Raw genomic sequence first — 15,550 nt, 5'->3', positions numbered from 1 at the left:
CTAATTAAAAGCTGATTATGCCACTCCTGATTTTTTTATATATATTTAGAGCCACAGGTTCTGCCCCTTCCACAAGAAGACTTCTGGGCTTCGGGCCCAGCCCATTGACATTTACTCAATGATTATTCTTCAAGCACATTTTAGTCAGCACCAGGGACCATATGAGAATAAGCCCAGATATGGTCAAAAAGGGGGGGGAGGAGTATCCCCTCAGTCTGTGACCAAAGGTTTGACAGTAAAGGTCCTGGAACCAATCTGGATTTGGGTCTAGATGCAGAGGATCCCTTCCCAGAATGGTGTCTGGACAAGAGGCCCTGTCATTCAAGTTTTTGAATGGTGTGTTTCCCTTGTAGATGAAGTGGTATTACACGTGGATACAAGTACTGGAATAATAATCCTGGCCTACTACACAGAGTAATTTTAAGGACTGCAACAGTACTTAGAATACCAATAGCACCATACAGGCATGAAGTTTTAATCAAGATTATTTAACACTAGTTAAGACATTCTAAGCGTGCCCCCTTGCTAATGCAGCACTGGTAGACTGTGGGGCAGAAAATGCTTCTGCTTGCTTTGTCTTCTCTCCACCCCTGCCCTGCCTAGACATATAAATGTGGTTGCACTAACAAGCCTCCATTGGAGGCTTGTTAGTTGGCACCAAACCAGGATTTCAAACTAGTTTGTATTAAGTGGGTGTGTTATGTAGTAAACCCCAGACTGCAGCCTTTGAGTAGCGGTGCCACCCTCCCTGCAGAGACAGAGAGGAAGCAAGGAGCAAACAAATACAAAAAAATAAAATCCAAATATTATAATACATGCACATAATAAAAGCTAAAAGCACTGATAAAATCTCAGTTGTATCCACTGTGTAGTGCAGCAAGTACAGAATCAGCATTCACAAACGGAACAAATAAGGACCAAAAACCAGATGTGTTTTGACCCCTAAGGAGTCTCCCTCAGTGGTCAAGTAAGTTTAAATGCACTTGTACAAACAGAACCATATAATAGGGCTTGCAAAGTGGTAAAAATGTTTCAATGAGCATTTATGAAAAATGTTTTGTAAAACAATTTAAAATGCTGGATCACGGGGAGCCAAACCTGCAATTCCCATCATCCAAAGAAGCCACAACACTGTTTTGTAATATGTAGCTCCGGCATAGCCTTTCGACTTACAAGAATGCCTCTGAGCATGTAGAGCCCACTGCTGTTGGACCTTCTCCATCCCTTGTCACCCGGAGCAAGAGGAATGGCTGTGGAAAACTCAGTTTAATCTTTGGCCTGCAGTAGTGATGAAACACTCTCTGTTTTTAAAGAAGTGACCCGCTTTCCAGGAAGCTAAACTTTGGATGCATCTTGCTGCAAGCGCAGGCGTCTGACGGGTGCCACAGGGAGCAGCATTCAGGAGAGACGCGGTGACTCCTGAGCCGCTGTGTGTGTCTGATCTGTGCCGTGCAAATGAGGGCGTGTTATAAAAGTGCACACCGGGATTCTCTAGAGAGGCCGGCCCAAGTGGCCCTGACCACGTCACGGGTGAAAGCACAGATTCTCTTGCGTGCTTGCAATTAATCTGTCCTCGCACCGAGGGTCACTGCCAAAGCCACCCTCCTCCCTTCTCTGCTGCTGTACGTGACCAAAACAACACACAAGCAGTTCTCCACAGGAAGGCAATTAACACATCAGTCGGTTGCTCTCCAGGGACCAATAGTGGTAGCTCTACGCAGAATGGGAGTGGGGGTGGAAAGAGACACATTGGAACCCCAGCAATTTGACAGACCCAAACTGGTTCTCTGCACTCTCTCTCTGAGCCTCTGCGCTCTGTCTGGCTTTGCCCTGCGGGAGCGCGCCTGGCAGATGTCATGCAGGAAGCCCTATAATCACATCCCGGGTATCTGCTGGTGCTGGCTGGGTACTCTGAAAGCTCTGGGGGGGGGGGGGGAGAAGGGGTGTCTGCATATCCAGTCTCTCTAGTTGGAGCAGGCATGCTGTTTTTTTCTGTCTAAATGCCCCCCAGGCTACTGTGAGCTCTACAGTAGGGAAGGGGGATCTAGGCCCCTGTAAAAAGTCAGACTATCCTACCCTAAGCACTGCTTCTCCAGCTGACTAGGAGCCCTCCACACCCTCACCCTGCTTGGTTTGGTTTTTCAAGTAAGCCTGCCCCCCTTGGCTCTTCCACGCTCACGTCTGGTTGTGTGGCAGGCCCCTCTCTGTCTTTCATAGCGCATCCTGAATTTGCGCTTTGCTTCAGAAGCAGGGATCCGGTTCTGCTTTTTCTAGAACAGTCGCAGCTCAGACAGATGCAGCTCAGTTTACTGCCTGAGCTGAGGGAAGTGGAAGCCTATGCCCTGGTGCTCTCCAGCCTGCTCCCGTGCATTGATGTGGATGTGCAGCCTGTATGCGTGCATGCATAGCCAGATGCACCCAGAGTTTAGCTGCCCGATATGCGGAAGAAGGCCTTGCCCTGGCATACCTGTGCAGATCAGAAATGCTGTTGCCATTGCTTTCTTCCTTCCCCACCAAGATCAAAGGGGGCTCAGACCCACAGCTTGCCCTGGACTGTTGCCCCCCCCCCCCCCCGGGCATGCCCTGAGGCTCCTCTGGTTTCTTGCCTGGGCCAATGACTTGACGAGGCAAATGGGGACGGTTCTCAGTCAACTGGGGCGGTTGGAGCAAGTTCCCCTTTGTGCGTTTCCGCTACCTAAAGAGTCGTCCTCCTGGGGCTTGTTCGAGGCTCTCTCGGATCGTTGAAGAGCATCTGTGTTTCCCCTCAGAAAGAGAGACGGATCCTTCAGAACCGCCGACTGGATCTGGATGCCTGCAAAGCCCGGTTGAAGAAAGCCAAGGCTGCCGAAGCCAAAGCAGCGGTAATTCTTGTTTTGTTGTCTGGGGGGGGGGGGTTGTTCCCACAATCCCCTCCTTCCTGCCACCCACCTGGCCTTGACTCATGTGCATGTGACCTCCTCCGATCATGTGTGTGCGCTCTCACTTTCTTTCTCTCTTTCTCTCCTGTGGGCCTCCATCTCAGTGTTCTGCATGCAGGGCAGCTGGGGAGGGGGAGGGAGGATCGGATCGTCAAATTCCTCCTCCTCTCCCTGAAACTGCAGTGTGGGGGGGGGGGGGGAAATAGTCCTCGGCAAGAATGGGGAAACAGGCCACAGACTGAGCGAGACCTTTCTTCTTCCAGCACAGTCCAGTTGCTCTTGAGTTGTTAGAACTTTTTCAACAGGAGGGGAGGGTAGTAAATAAGCCCCTAGTGCCCCAAATCAAGCTGGGAGGAGATGCATGGTGATGGTATAACTCCGTGAGGGACCATCTCTCTCAGTATGTCCCCTGGAGAGCACTGATCAAGTGCCAATTTCCTGGTAAGCCCTGGCCCCAAAAAGATCCGCCTGGCCTCGACCAGGGACAGGGTCTTTTCGGCCCTTGCCCCAGCCTTGTGGAATGACTTGCTATCTGAGATCAGGGTCCTAATGGAACTGTTGCAGTTCCGCAGGGCCTGTAAGACGACACTCTTCCGCCAGGCCTGCGTCTGCGGCCAGGGCAGCTTCGCATCACGTGGGCCTTCCCGCCTCTCCTTCCCAGATTTCCCCACCCCTTCTTGGCCGGGCATATGTTTCTGGCCAGTAGCCAATCAGTAGGTCAGACGCAAGATGGTTGGGGTGGGCAGTTCTCACACGATGTCTTCAATTCTGATGGCGAATGTTTTCTGTTGTAAGCCACCTCAAGCTCATTTGCAGACAGGGGTAGTCTATAAATATTATTATTGTTATTGTTATTGTTGTTGTTGTTGTTATTATTATTATTATTATTATTATTGATGGAGGGGCCAGCTTAGGATGTTTTGCTGGCTAACCTCTACAAAAAGGCCCTCTCCTCTCCTGCGTTTAAAGGGAGGCAAATGCTTCATCATATCCTTACTCCAGGGGAGGGGGGGATGCTGCTTGGATTGGGTTTATCCTCTTTCCTTCCAAGAGCTTCTCCCCCTTCCCCCCAGTCGTATCCCAACCTGTATGTGAGTCTAAGACTTCCCCCCTGTTTATAGTGTACCTGCGAAAAACCTTGGTTGTGCATTTGCCTGCTGACCCCGCTCCTGACTTGGGCGTGGGAGGGGGCAACTCAGATGCTGCACAGCGGCTGCTTCAGTTCCCCCCAGCAGCTGTCTCGTGGGAGAGGGAAGCTCCATGTAGCTAGGAAGAGATGGGGGGGGGCTGTATTGCTTCAGGGGTGTTGCTGCATTTGCTTGCCATTGATTGCCACACAGGATACCAGTTTCTGTTGGAAGTAAGAAGCTGTTAAAAGCTTAGGCCAGGGGTAGCCAAACTGTGGCTCTCCAGTGGACCAGCAGGGGCAGGGGGTCATGGGAATCGTAGTCCATGGGCATCTGGAGAGCCACAGTTTGGCCACCCCTCGCCTCAACCATGATCCATTGCTAGGTTAACCTCCTGCAGACTTTCTCCTCTTCTTCCACAATCCCCTCTTAGTGCAAGGTAAGGCGGCTTGACCTCACAGGCAGGACTGGCTGACGGAGTTGGGGCGTGTCGGGTTCTCCTTGCAGCCCTGCTGGGAGGCGGCAGGTCCCGCCTATCCAGATGTCCAGGGGAGCACCCAGCCTGGCTTCTTTGGAGCTCTCATGCCCCTGCACTGCCACAGAAGGCTCCCCAGCAGAAGGAAGCCTGCAATTAGTATTGCTATTATTTATAACACTAGATATTAAGCCCGCTGTGGCCAAAATACAGCGGGCCCTAGCATGATGGGTGGGTGGAGGGATGGGGCGAAGGAAGGAGGAAAGGGAGACAGAGAGACAGAAAGTCAGAAAGAAAGGGAGGAAGATAGAGACAGAAGAAGAGGGAGAGAAACAGGTAGCCAGAAAGAGGCAGATGGAAGAGAGGGAAGAAGGGAGAAAGGGAAAAACAAAAGGAATGCTGGGAGGAAGGGAAGGAGAAAGGGAATGCTGGGAGGAAGAAAGGGAATGCTGGGAGGAAGGGAAGGAGAAAGGGAATGCTGGGAGGAAGGGAGGAACAGAGTAAGGTAGGCCTTGGGACCTTCTGCTGGGCCCAGGGACAGGCTCGGCTGCCCCAGGGCCCGGCAGAAGGCTCCGTGGGCGAGGGGAAGCCGGCCGGAGGACTTACCACTGGGGAAGGCTTCTTCCTCTGAGCGGCAACTCCCCGGCCGGCCCAGGCGAGGCTGGGCCAACCAGCCAATGGGGAGCCGCGCTTTGCGCAGCTCCCCATTGGCCGCTTGGCCCTCGAGTGACACTTTGCGGCTCCTGATTGGGCCCTCCGAGTTTTTATCCTGGACAGGGCCCGCCCTAACTCCTCCCCACTTGCCCTTACTCCTTTATTCCTCCCGCTCCTCTGGAGCGGGGTGGGGGGGGGAGGTTTAAAGATTCTTATTCCGCCCTTCCAATATGGCTCAGGGTGGTGTACAAAATGGGTTTAAAGTAACAGTGTATTAAAAACACCCAGTGCATCATCAGTATTAAATAAGACAAAATAAAACGTAACTAACAAATTGGCAGCCTTACCACTGCCAGCGTCTAGGCATTTCACCCCCCCAGAGATCTCCAGGCTGGCTGTCACTCTGTGGGGGTGTTTCATAGGGAAGGGCCACAGATGTTAGTAAGTCTTTGGCCCCATCCATAATCATAGAATCATAGTCTTTTGGGACTGGAACTTTCTCTGGTCCTGAGCAGGGAATTTGCCCCAGGTTGTGGAGAAAGACCCTGGGGGTGGGGGTGGGGGGAGACTAACTTACAAGAGCAGAAAGCTACTCAGTGGGAGAGTTTTGATCAAGGGAACAGTGCGCAGGGGGAGAGTCAGATGTGCACCACCAGATCCACAGGCCAGATCCTTACCTGGAGCTCTCCCACTGTTCCTTTTCTGCGTCTTAAATTATTAGTCGGGGGGGGGGCGTGATTATCATGATTCAGCATCCAAAACAGCGCTTAGCTCCATCTTGATCAAGACAGGCAACAACCATAACGAGTGAAAGTCTGAAAGGCACGGCCCCTCAAGGCGGGAGGGGTTTTGCAAACAGATTTTGCACTCTTGCATGCACACTCACAACCCAGTCTCCAAACCTTAGACCGGGCCTGTTCTTAGACCAGGCAACTCACTTGGGGGGGGGGGGTGGCACAGGGAGAGGAGGTCAGGAATGCCCTGCTGGGCAGGCATCAGGGTTGCTTCGGGGGTTTGGGTCTGGCTGGTAGTAGGCCAAACCTAGAGGGGTGGCTGTATTCTGCTTGGGATATCAGAATGCCTCAGGCTGGCCCTGCCCTGCCGCTCCCCCCCCCCCCCGCCCAGTCCAAACCTGCTGCCCTCTTTCCAGCACTGACCACCCACCCAGAGGACGAGAGCTCCAGCGGCGAAGGGAGCGGCTTTCCTCTCTTGGAGCCATCTCTTGTGTTTCCTGCCCCACTAACCCCTGTGTCCTCTTCTTCTCCTCTTTCCCGGGGCTGCTGTTTTGTCCACTAACCGTTGTTTTGTTCTGTCTTTTTGTTTGTTTTTGCTCAGTGTGAGGGAGAAGTGAGTATTACCCGTGTTCTTAGTGCTGTGTTTTCTGTTTAACCTGAAATGCTTTTCATTGTGCTTCTTCTTTTCAGAAATTTCCTTTTATTTTTTTTAAGCCCACCCTCTCATTTGCCCCACAGGGTCCTTTTGAATGCCGGGGGGGAGGGAGGGGGGCTTCTGGGGCCATTGCCACCAAAGGAAACAGCGGGCTGGCTGCACGGCGCGGATGGGCGGGGCTGTTTCCATGCCTTGAAAGCCTCTTGCAAGCCAGGCATCGGCAGCAGTGTTTGGGTGGGCAGCTGGCAAGCACAGGGCTGTGTGTACGGCCGGGCCGGAAAGCCCGCAGAATGCGCGGTTTGTATCGGCTGCAGAATTCGGCTTCTGAAACCATGGCTTGATTCTTTTTTCTTTATACAATTGCAAAGATAATCCGCTTGACCAAAATGTGTGGGTGGAATCTCAAAAAACTCCAAAAACCCACGCAGACTTTTTTAGCGGTGAGAGGGCCTTGTCCTTCCTCCTGACCTGCAGAAGCAGAATAAATGATGCCAATTAAGGAGCAGCGTGCACATTGCATACCTGAAAGCTGATGTTTTGGTTTGTTTGGCGATGTGTACGCACAGCCCTGACAGCAAAGGGTCGCGTGTGTGAGTTTCCATCTGCTAACTGAGATGGTTGATCTTCAGGTCAAAGACCAATGAGGGATTTGGGGATTGCGAGTCGGTCCTTTCTGAAAAAGGGGGGCCTGATGGTGCACCTTTCAGTGCTCTCCAGGCTAACAGACACCACCTGGCACTCGGCCTCCCTTCCCCTTGCTCCCTCCCCCTGTAGCTGTGAAGGGAAATAGCCTTCTCTGCCTGGACTTGGAGCCCTGCTTGCAGCTAACCAGCGCTCCTCTCATGCCTTCCACTGACAGGGATAGACGGTTTGTGAGCTGCCTGGGGAGGAGGGGTATCAGCCAAGCAGCATCCCAGTCTTCAAAATAAAGAGGCAGAACTCATGGGGGTCCCAGAGGATGGCAGGTCTCGTTAGGCAGAAGTGCACAAAGTCGAGGCAGAGACCCTGAATTGGGGCAGCTACCTTGGCTCACTGGCCAGCCCCCCCTCCCCCATGCTTCCTGCTGCACGCAGTGCCCAGGGCCTTTGGGCAAAAGATTGCAGAAAGCTGCAAGGTTGGGAGCAGGCAGTGGTTGTGAGCAGAAAGGAGAGGGTGGGAGGGAAGAAGGGCATGAGTGGGCAGGGAGGGGTATCTTGCCTGGCCCCTAGAACTGGCCCTGGCAAAGGGAACAAGGATTCATGCTCCCGAGGATGGCCTCCCACGGGAAGGACAACTTATAGCTACTTCGTGATATCAACTGAGCTTCTGCCCTGAGGCTACTCAGCCAAATCTCCCATCTGATGTGGTTTTTTCCTTAACGGTTTTGTGCAGAAGCCCTAACATTGGGGGATCCCAGATCTTGGCAGCCCTTTCCTTACAAGAAGCCCAGTTTCTAACTGAGGAGAAGTAGACCTGACTGCATGCGGGGGGGGGGGGGGCTGCGGCCAGGCGCTTTCCTTTCCCCCAAGGTTTTACTGGTTTAATCCAAGAGTCTGTTTGCCTGAGGTTTGCAGGTTGCCAGGTTTGGCTGCTTCTGATGCAGCATTAGGGCTACCTTGGCTCAGAATGTGTTTTTAATTGAAGCTAGTTGGGGGGTGTAACCATGGGGAGGGAGTCCATAGTAAAACATCTGGATTTGGGGCCAGCAGTCCCTTAGGGATCAACAAAGTTTTGGGGGAGCTTTGCCTCTCGAAAACATACACCCCATCAGCCTTGTTGCCCTTCAAGTTGTTTGAATCCAGCTTCTTGAACCTGAGATGGCCCCCTTCACTGCCTGTCATGGCCCCATCGGTCTGTTTTGTGCTTTTGGCAGCTCGAGAAGGCGGTCTCGGCTGGGGCTAAACCAGGCCTGCAGGATGGGCGTAGTGCAACCCACTGGGTCACTACCTGGCCAGACATCCCAGGGGCCTGCATGCATGTGGAAGGGATGAGAGCCATATTGGGTACCCTCTGGGCACCAGGAGGAGCAGAGGTGCCTGCTTAGGGTTGGTGCCTGGATTCTTTTTACCGGAAGGTGATGCTGTTCAGAGTCCAGGGAAATAACCACAGTGGGTGAAAGGAGAGGATCACAGCCTGCCGCATTTATAGCTCGAAGGCAGCCCTCAAGGTTTGGCTGTGTCTATTGCACAGCAGGTTGAGCCAGGTGACAAGTTGAGCCAGGTGTTCTTGCCGTCCTCGCTGGCCCCTGGGTCTGAGCCTGGGGTGAGGCTGGGGTGGTTCTGAGGCTGCTTGGACATCCCAGGAATGGCTCTCCCTCTCCCCCCCCCCCCCCCCGGGACACATACCTAGCACTCCCCTAACTTCGAATCTGTTCATTTGTCCCTGCAGCTGAGGACAGTCTGTTCTGACTGGCGGCAGCTTTCCACGGTCTGGGGCGGAGGAAGGCCTCTTAATAGCACCTGCTCCTTGGGATCCTTTACCTGGAGAAGGACAATCCAGTCCCCTCTCTAAGGGATGAGCTTTGGCCTGGAGAGAGAATTCCGGAGGAACAAACTGGAGCCAGCTGGGAAGGCCCATGATTCATCAACCATGTTGAGGACCAGGCAGTCCAGCTTTTTTCAGTGTCCGTAAGGGGGGTCTTCTGGGCACACCATCTAAGCCAGGGGTGGGCAAACTGCGGCCCTCCAGATGTCCATGGACTACCATTCCCAGGAGCCCCTGCCAGCATTTGCTGGCAGGGGCTCATGGGAATGGTAGTCCATGGACATCTGGAGGGCCGCAGTTTGCCCACTCGTGACCTAAGCCATCTAGGGAGCCATGCTAAGGGAAGCAGGCAGCCTGGGTTGGCCCAATTATGTCCAATCTCAGAAGGGAAGCAGGGTCTGACCTGCCTGGCTCTTGGCTGGGAGGGGACCAAGGCAGATCAGGGTCGCTGTGCAGAGGCAGGCCACTTCTGAGCGTCTGGCCTTGAAAACCTTGCGTGGTCGCCCTGAGTCGACTGTGTCTTGGCAGCACTTTGCACTTCCCTTGCTTTAGCTGTAGGATACGGGGGAGGTGAAAAGTCAGCATCAGAGCTGAAGGTTGCTTGGCTGCGGACGACATGGCTGGCCAAGACAAGTCCCTTTCAGATGTCACGTCCCTAGGTGCCCCCAGAGGTGAGCGGACACTGCTGGTAGCGCTGTCTTGCTGTGTTGCCTGAACACGGCCAGGGGCGTCTATTATGCGTGCACGTACAGCTTGGGTGTGCACAAACTGACCACAGATTTTGCAGCATTCTGGCTTGCATGTGCTGAAGCGGTGCGTGCAGGCACAAAGAGTGTTTGTGTGGCTGTTGCTTAGGCAGCCCAGCAGCCGCGTGCATTGGGAGCATCACGTGCGGCATGTGTTTCCGACCCATGAGGTTGCCCCGCTCCCAGCAGAAGTGGCGGCAGGAGCTCAGGTGCATAGAAGGGAAGCCCATTTAGTCCAGCCCCCACTTCCCCACAGCCGGTGGCTGGAGAGAGCTCCCTGGGGGCTCCGTTTCCAAAGAGCTGTTGCCCCAGAATGAGGGACCTCGTGGGCCGTCTGAATGCTTGATCACCATTTGGCTCACGGGGCCTCCCAGGCTTCAACGTGAGCTCTTCAGTTGTAGAGGACCAACCCAGGCTACTTGGGTGACGTTTGTGCCTTGCTGGGGTCCAGGACGCCAGGCTGTCTGTGGTTGGCTGGTTTGTGTCTCTGCAAGCATGGCGCTGTGCATCACGCGCCAGACTGGGTGTTCGTTTTGGGGTTTGTGGTTCACAACTTGTAGCACTAGAACATCTAGGAACGGGCGTTACCTTGTCTGTCCCCCGTGTCCTTCATTTCCCCTTGTTCATGTGCAGCCCATCCCTGTGAATTCGTGGTCAGAAGTAAGTTCCCCGCTTGAAACCTTTTCCAAAAGGAGCTCCCAGGAGGGGCTGTTCTCCGTCCTTTCTCTCCCCCCTTCACATTTGGTAGATTGTGTTGTGAGTGAGATCCGAGGGGCCTCCAGAGAGCGCCATCTTTAAAGGCGGGTCTGTGGCCAGATCTCCCTCTTGAGTCCATTGTTCCCCTCCGGACTAGACCTCCGTCCCTCTCCTACAGCACTCCAGGTTAGCGGAAAGAGAGGAACTTTCATGCAATCTTGTTTCTCAGCAGCACAGCGTGGGTTTCCCTTGACAGTGCCACAGCCCCGCCTTCCTAATAGCCTGGCCATACTCCACTGACGAATGGGGCAGTTCAGAGGCAGAACAGCATTTAGGGTGGGAATGGCCAAACGGTGGCCCTCCAGATGGCCACGGACTACAATTACCATGAGCCTCAGCAAGGGCTCATGGTAATTATATTCCACAGACATCCAGAGAGCTGCAGTTTGGCCCATCCTGATTTAGGGCATCCTGGAATTGAAGCCTTAGGCCAAAAGGGTCTCAGGCAAGAGGGCGAGTGACCCCTGACCCCCAAGGGCTTGTGAAGAGAAACTGTCAGTCAAGAACTGGTTGTACCAAGGTAGTTGGTTGGTCTTACTCACAGTGAGGCCCCTTAGTGGCACCACCACCCCTTGCCCCACCAAAGCAGGCGAGCAGCCCTCAGCCCTCCCGGAATCTCCACTTGGCCCTCGCGTGATCTCTTGGTAAACTCTATTCCCCTCCGTAGGCCGTGCCTGACTTTAACGAGACTAGACCGCGTAATTACATTCTCTCCGCCAGCGCATCAGCGGTAAGACGGGCTCTCCCTCAGCTCCTAGATGCTTTCTCCTTTTCTCTCCTGTTCTTCCAACACTCCCTCTCTCCCCCCCCTCCCGCCATCCTGGGTTGAGCATTAATGCTGTTTTCAACATTTTAACCTGGAAAGGCTGCAGTTTTGAATCAAATCCCTACTTGATTGCATGCAGACCTCGCAGGCAGGAGTGCGTCAGGGTGTGCCCGTGCAGTGGCAGGGTTGGGAAAGCTTCACGAGCAAGACTGGGGCCGGCGAAGGCTGGGCCAGGAGTCCTCCTCCGGGGCGGTCCCTTAATTGCGGTCCTGAGCATGGAGGAGGGGGTTCAGTCTTGCCTGACGCAGCATGCCCTCTTGCCCCATCGAGACCAATGGGGGTTAAAGGCCGGTCACAGAGCTGTGCTCTGAACTCTCATTCCAGACGTTCCCGCATGTTTGCTGGATTGTTTAGGGGTGATTTTGGCCTTTTTTGGAGCTGCGGAGGGTTCCTGGGGCAGGGGAGAGCAGAGGAGCAGGCATTCCGGTTCCCCTCCCTCTGCTGGTCAGAGATCAGCATGAAGGTCCTTTGCCCCAGCAGCTGGAAAAGTGATGGATGCCCCCCCCCTCCCAGGTGCTCTTCTAGTTGCCTTCTGGTGCCAGCCCTGGGTGCGAATGTAGCAGGTAGAGAGCGGGCAAGCCTCCCGGGCAAGCCTCCCGGGGCAGAACTGCCATTTAGGTTGAAGGGAGGATCCTGCAAAGTGATTCTTGGGAAGGGCCCTTTCTCCTGGCTTGTTGGGGGAGGCACAGAGTTTGCTGGGCTTCCTCCCCAAACGGCCACAGCTGCTGGGGGAAACCCTTAAGAGGAGACTGAGGCTGCATCTGTTTGGCTCTCCCCGTCCTCAAAAGGGCATACAGTGAGAGCAGGCAAATGCCCTCTCCCCTGACCCGCTCTCTGGCCAGGCCACCTGTGGCTGTGAGGGATGGCTGAGAAAGGGAAGTCAGGAGTGTCGTAGAGGCAGGGTGTCCCTTCCTCGGGGAGACGAGGTCCCCTGGCCCCTCGTGCATTGTCCCCTGTTGCCTTGAGTGTGTCCAGCCTGCCCCGCCCGGCTGTGCTTGTGCCTCCTCAAATGCACGGCGTGTCCCACCTCTTGTTAAAATGTTGAAAACGGGCTTGGCTTTTCTTTTGGGGGCCTCGCTTCATGGGTGCTGGCGGGACGCCACAGGTGCCTTCCTGGCCAGGGCCTTGCAGGTGGCCTTCCCGATGCAGGGGGGGGGGGGAGATCTGGTGGGGAGTCTGCGTGTGGCTGGGAGCAGGATGGCCTCTCCACAGGGAGATGCCTTCAGACTCTTTTGCATAGCAGTGCTGGGATCGTGCAGGAGGCTCCAGCAGGCAGAGGTGCCATCCTGGGCTCTGCGTTTCTTTCCCAGAGAGGGGCTTCCATGGCTTTCCTTCTCAAGCCAGGGGGTGGAGGCAAGATTTGGAGGTGGGGGCTGCTCCTTCTCAGCACATCTCCAGATGGATAGCTCAGACTCTGGCACCAAATAGCTCTCCGGGCCCAGGCAAGACATGTTTCCATGCCCTGGTTGGCAGAAGAGGCTGGAACATTTCCTCCCTTTGCTGAAGCTGCAGCTTCCTGCAGGAAAACCACGGGCTTCCCAGGCAGCTGCATGAGGCAGAGGGTGGGGAGAGGGCAGTCAAATGCAGCCTCTTGGCCTTTGAAAATGGCCAAGTAGGTGGGGTAAGACCCTGATGCCCGTGGGATTTGTCCAGTAGGGAGAGAGGAGCTTGCCCTGTCGGTTTGGCGGGCATTCAGAGTTGCCAGTTTGAGGGGATTCCTGGAGATTTGAGGGTGGGCCCAGCCCAGCTGTCTGGAGATCCCTTATAATTCCAGGCAGTCTCCAGGCCCCACCTTGAGAGTGGCAACACATTGGTCTCCACCCAGAGGGCCAAGTGCAATTGCAGAGTGGCATTACCAGCCCAGCTGCAGTGGGGCTGAGACCCCTTGGGTGGAGGATCCTTGGTGATGGGGGTTTCAGCTGAGACGGAGGTGAGCGTGATGCTACTTCTGCTGCCGCACAGTCAGGGGAGCCCAGGATGGCACAGTTGCTCCAACAAGTCGTCTCCTCAGCCTGGGTGGGGAGCCGGCCCTGGGAGCGGTGTCACAATTTTGTGCTTGCCCACCGAGGCCCACCACAAGGCCCCTCTGATTTGCCCTGCAAGGGTGGCATCTGTGTTTAGTTAGAGGCCCTGAATTTGGCCAGTTCACAGGTGCTCCTTGCCGCCATCTCTGCCTCCGTCCTGCCGGGACAGGTGCGCCTCTGTGTGGTCTGAATTCTGGGACACCTTCCGCCTTTCCCTGGCAAGTACCAGAATTAGGCAGCTTCCCTGCTGAGTCCCTCCAGGGGTCTTCTGGCTGTCCAATCCCTGTGGACTAGCTTTGCCTGTAGTGGGCTCTCATCCCCAAATTGTACACCCCAATAAATTTGTGATCCCTGAACAGTCTAGCAGCCTCTCTCTCTCTCGTGATCCCAGCATCAATTCAGAAGGGTCTGGAGGCATCCCAGAAAAGGTGAGGGGGGGGAGGTGCATGCTGTTGCTTAGCTAGATCCTGGCTCTGCGCTTCTGCCCCCACCTGGCATTGCATGCTCTCTCTCTCTCTCTCTCTCTCTCTCTCTCCCCCCCGCCCCTCTCTCTCTGCCATAGCTGCCCGTCTGGCTTTCTTCCCAGGCTCCCTGTTTTTGCTGTGAAACGCTTGAGCAGAACTGACTAGTGGCGGGCTAGAACCAGCAGCACGTGACAACCCCACTGGAGGCCTTCTTCGTAGACAGACAGACAGACAGACAGGGGGTGGGTGGGTGGGTTTTTCCCCCAGAGTCCTGATCCCTGCCTCTCCTGGAGGCCACATACACACCCACCCCTCACTTACTTGCTCTGCATCCCTCAGGAGGGTTGAAACACACATGGTCCAGCTGCCAGTCCCCCTCCCTAGTTGTGTTTTTTTGGGGGGGATTGCTGGACTTTTATGCCTCCTGTGGAAGGCTCCAAGAGTCTGTGGATGACCAACAGCAGGGCACAGAGGCCAAGGCCTTCCCCTGAGGTTGCCTCCTGACTCTGGGATGTAGAGCCTGCGAATGTGAAAGATAAAAACATCAGAAGAGCCTTGCTGGGTCAGACCAGCAGTCCATCTAGCCCAGCATCCTGTCTCACAACAGTGGCCAACCAATTCCTCTGGAGGGCCAACCACAGGGCACAAAGGTTGAGGCCTTCCCCTGATCTTGCCTCCTGGTTTCAGAGGACGAGTGCCTCTGGCTGTGGAGGTTTCCCTCAGTCCCCAGGGCTCAGAGCCGTCGGCAGACCGGTCCTCCGTGAAACTATCTAGCTAACAGTAGACCTCTCTGGACAGTCCCACTTTTGGCATGGAGGTGAGGGAGGTGGGCTGAGTACTCTTCAAAAGAACTCCCCACCTGCGGAGGACTAACGTCTGGGGGAAAAGGTTGGAAGTTCTCCTAAGCCATGCAGATGATGCGTAGGGAGGAACTTGGTGGAGATTGGGATATTCTGTCAGGTTAGCACCTCACCCCCCACCCCCACCCCAATGGTTCTTGCAGAGTATGATTTCCCCAATGAGAGAATTGTGGTTGAGTCTAAGCACTGGCCCAGGAGTCCCCAGAATCATGGCTGTGGGCATGGCTGTGCCTGCTGACTCCTTTTCTGGAGCCCACCCAGGAGTTTTTGGAAAGCAGGGGGGATGGGGGGGCTTCTTCCCAGCAAGGCTTCTGATTCGCCACTGGAGCCTCCTTTTTTGGGCTGTGCAGGCTTTTCAAAACGTTGCTTTGGCGGCAGCAGAAGCATCTTCACTGTGTAATTGAAGGTATGCTGCGGCAGCCAACTTGCAGCTTGCTCCGCCTCCTGCAGCAGCCATTTTGTGACTGCTCCCAACATGCCATGCCTGAATTCCAGAGGTGCCTGCAGGCTCACAAATGTTGGGGACCACTCCCTAGAGAAGGGGAAAAGATCTGTCTCCAGGATCTTGCCCAGAGGGGTCCAAGCAACATCATTCAGTAATGGCTATCTTGTGATGTGGCTGGAAGGCCCAGGGTTGTTTGGATCCCACCGCCAGACGCTGGATTTCTTGCCTCCTGCATGCTCCTGGGCTGTTAGAAGCCAAACTTTGCATCCCTCCCCCCCCCCCCTGGAAATCTGTTATCAGAACCACTCGTGTGTTGAAGGGGACTGTCTGTCCGGGGAAAAAAATGTCAGAGGCCCCTCTGGGAACTGTGGCTGCTGGTTTTATTCCCCCACCTCTTGGTTGT

General features: G+C 54.8%; 1 protein-coding gene across 10 annotated transcripts in view; it reads left to right on the top strand.

Moving 5' to 3' along the window:
* The window catches only part of SH3GLB2 (SH3 domain containing GRB2 like, endophilin B2), a 64,780-nt gene that overhangs the window by 36,941 nt on the left and 12,289 nt on the right, over positions 1-15,550 (top strand). For 6 of the 10 annotated variants that reach the window (XM_077305912.1, XM_077305911.1, XM_077305910.1 and 3 more), the window contains exon 5: positions 2,769-2,861. In XM_077305912.1, the coding sequence (XP_077162027.1) occupies positions 2,769-2,861 (93 nt within the window). Of the gene's footprint in view, positions 1-2,768; positions 2,862-11,195; positions 11,259-15,550 lie in introns of all 10 variants that reach the window. The other 4 variants (XM_077305906.1, XM_077305905.1, XM_077305904.1 and 1 more) reach the window with 1 other exon arrangement.

The sequence above is a fragment of the Paroedura picta genome, chromosome 12, assembly GCF_049243985.1.
Source record: "Paroedura picta isolate Pp20150507F chromosome 12, Ppicta_v3.0, whole genome shotgun sequence".
NCBI lineage: Eukaryota > Metazoa > Chordata > Lepidosauria > Squamata > Gekkonidae > Paroedura > Paroedura picta.
Note: the sequence above shows the minus strand (reverse complement) of the source record. Positions and strands in the feature narration are given on the sequence as shown.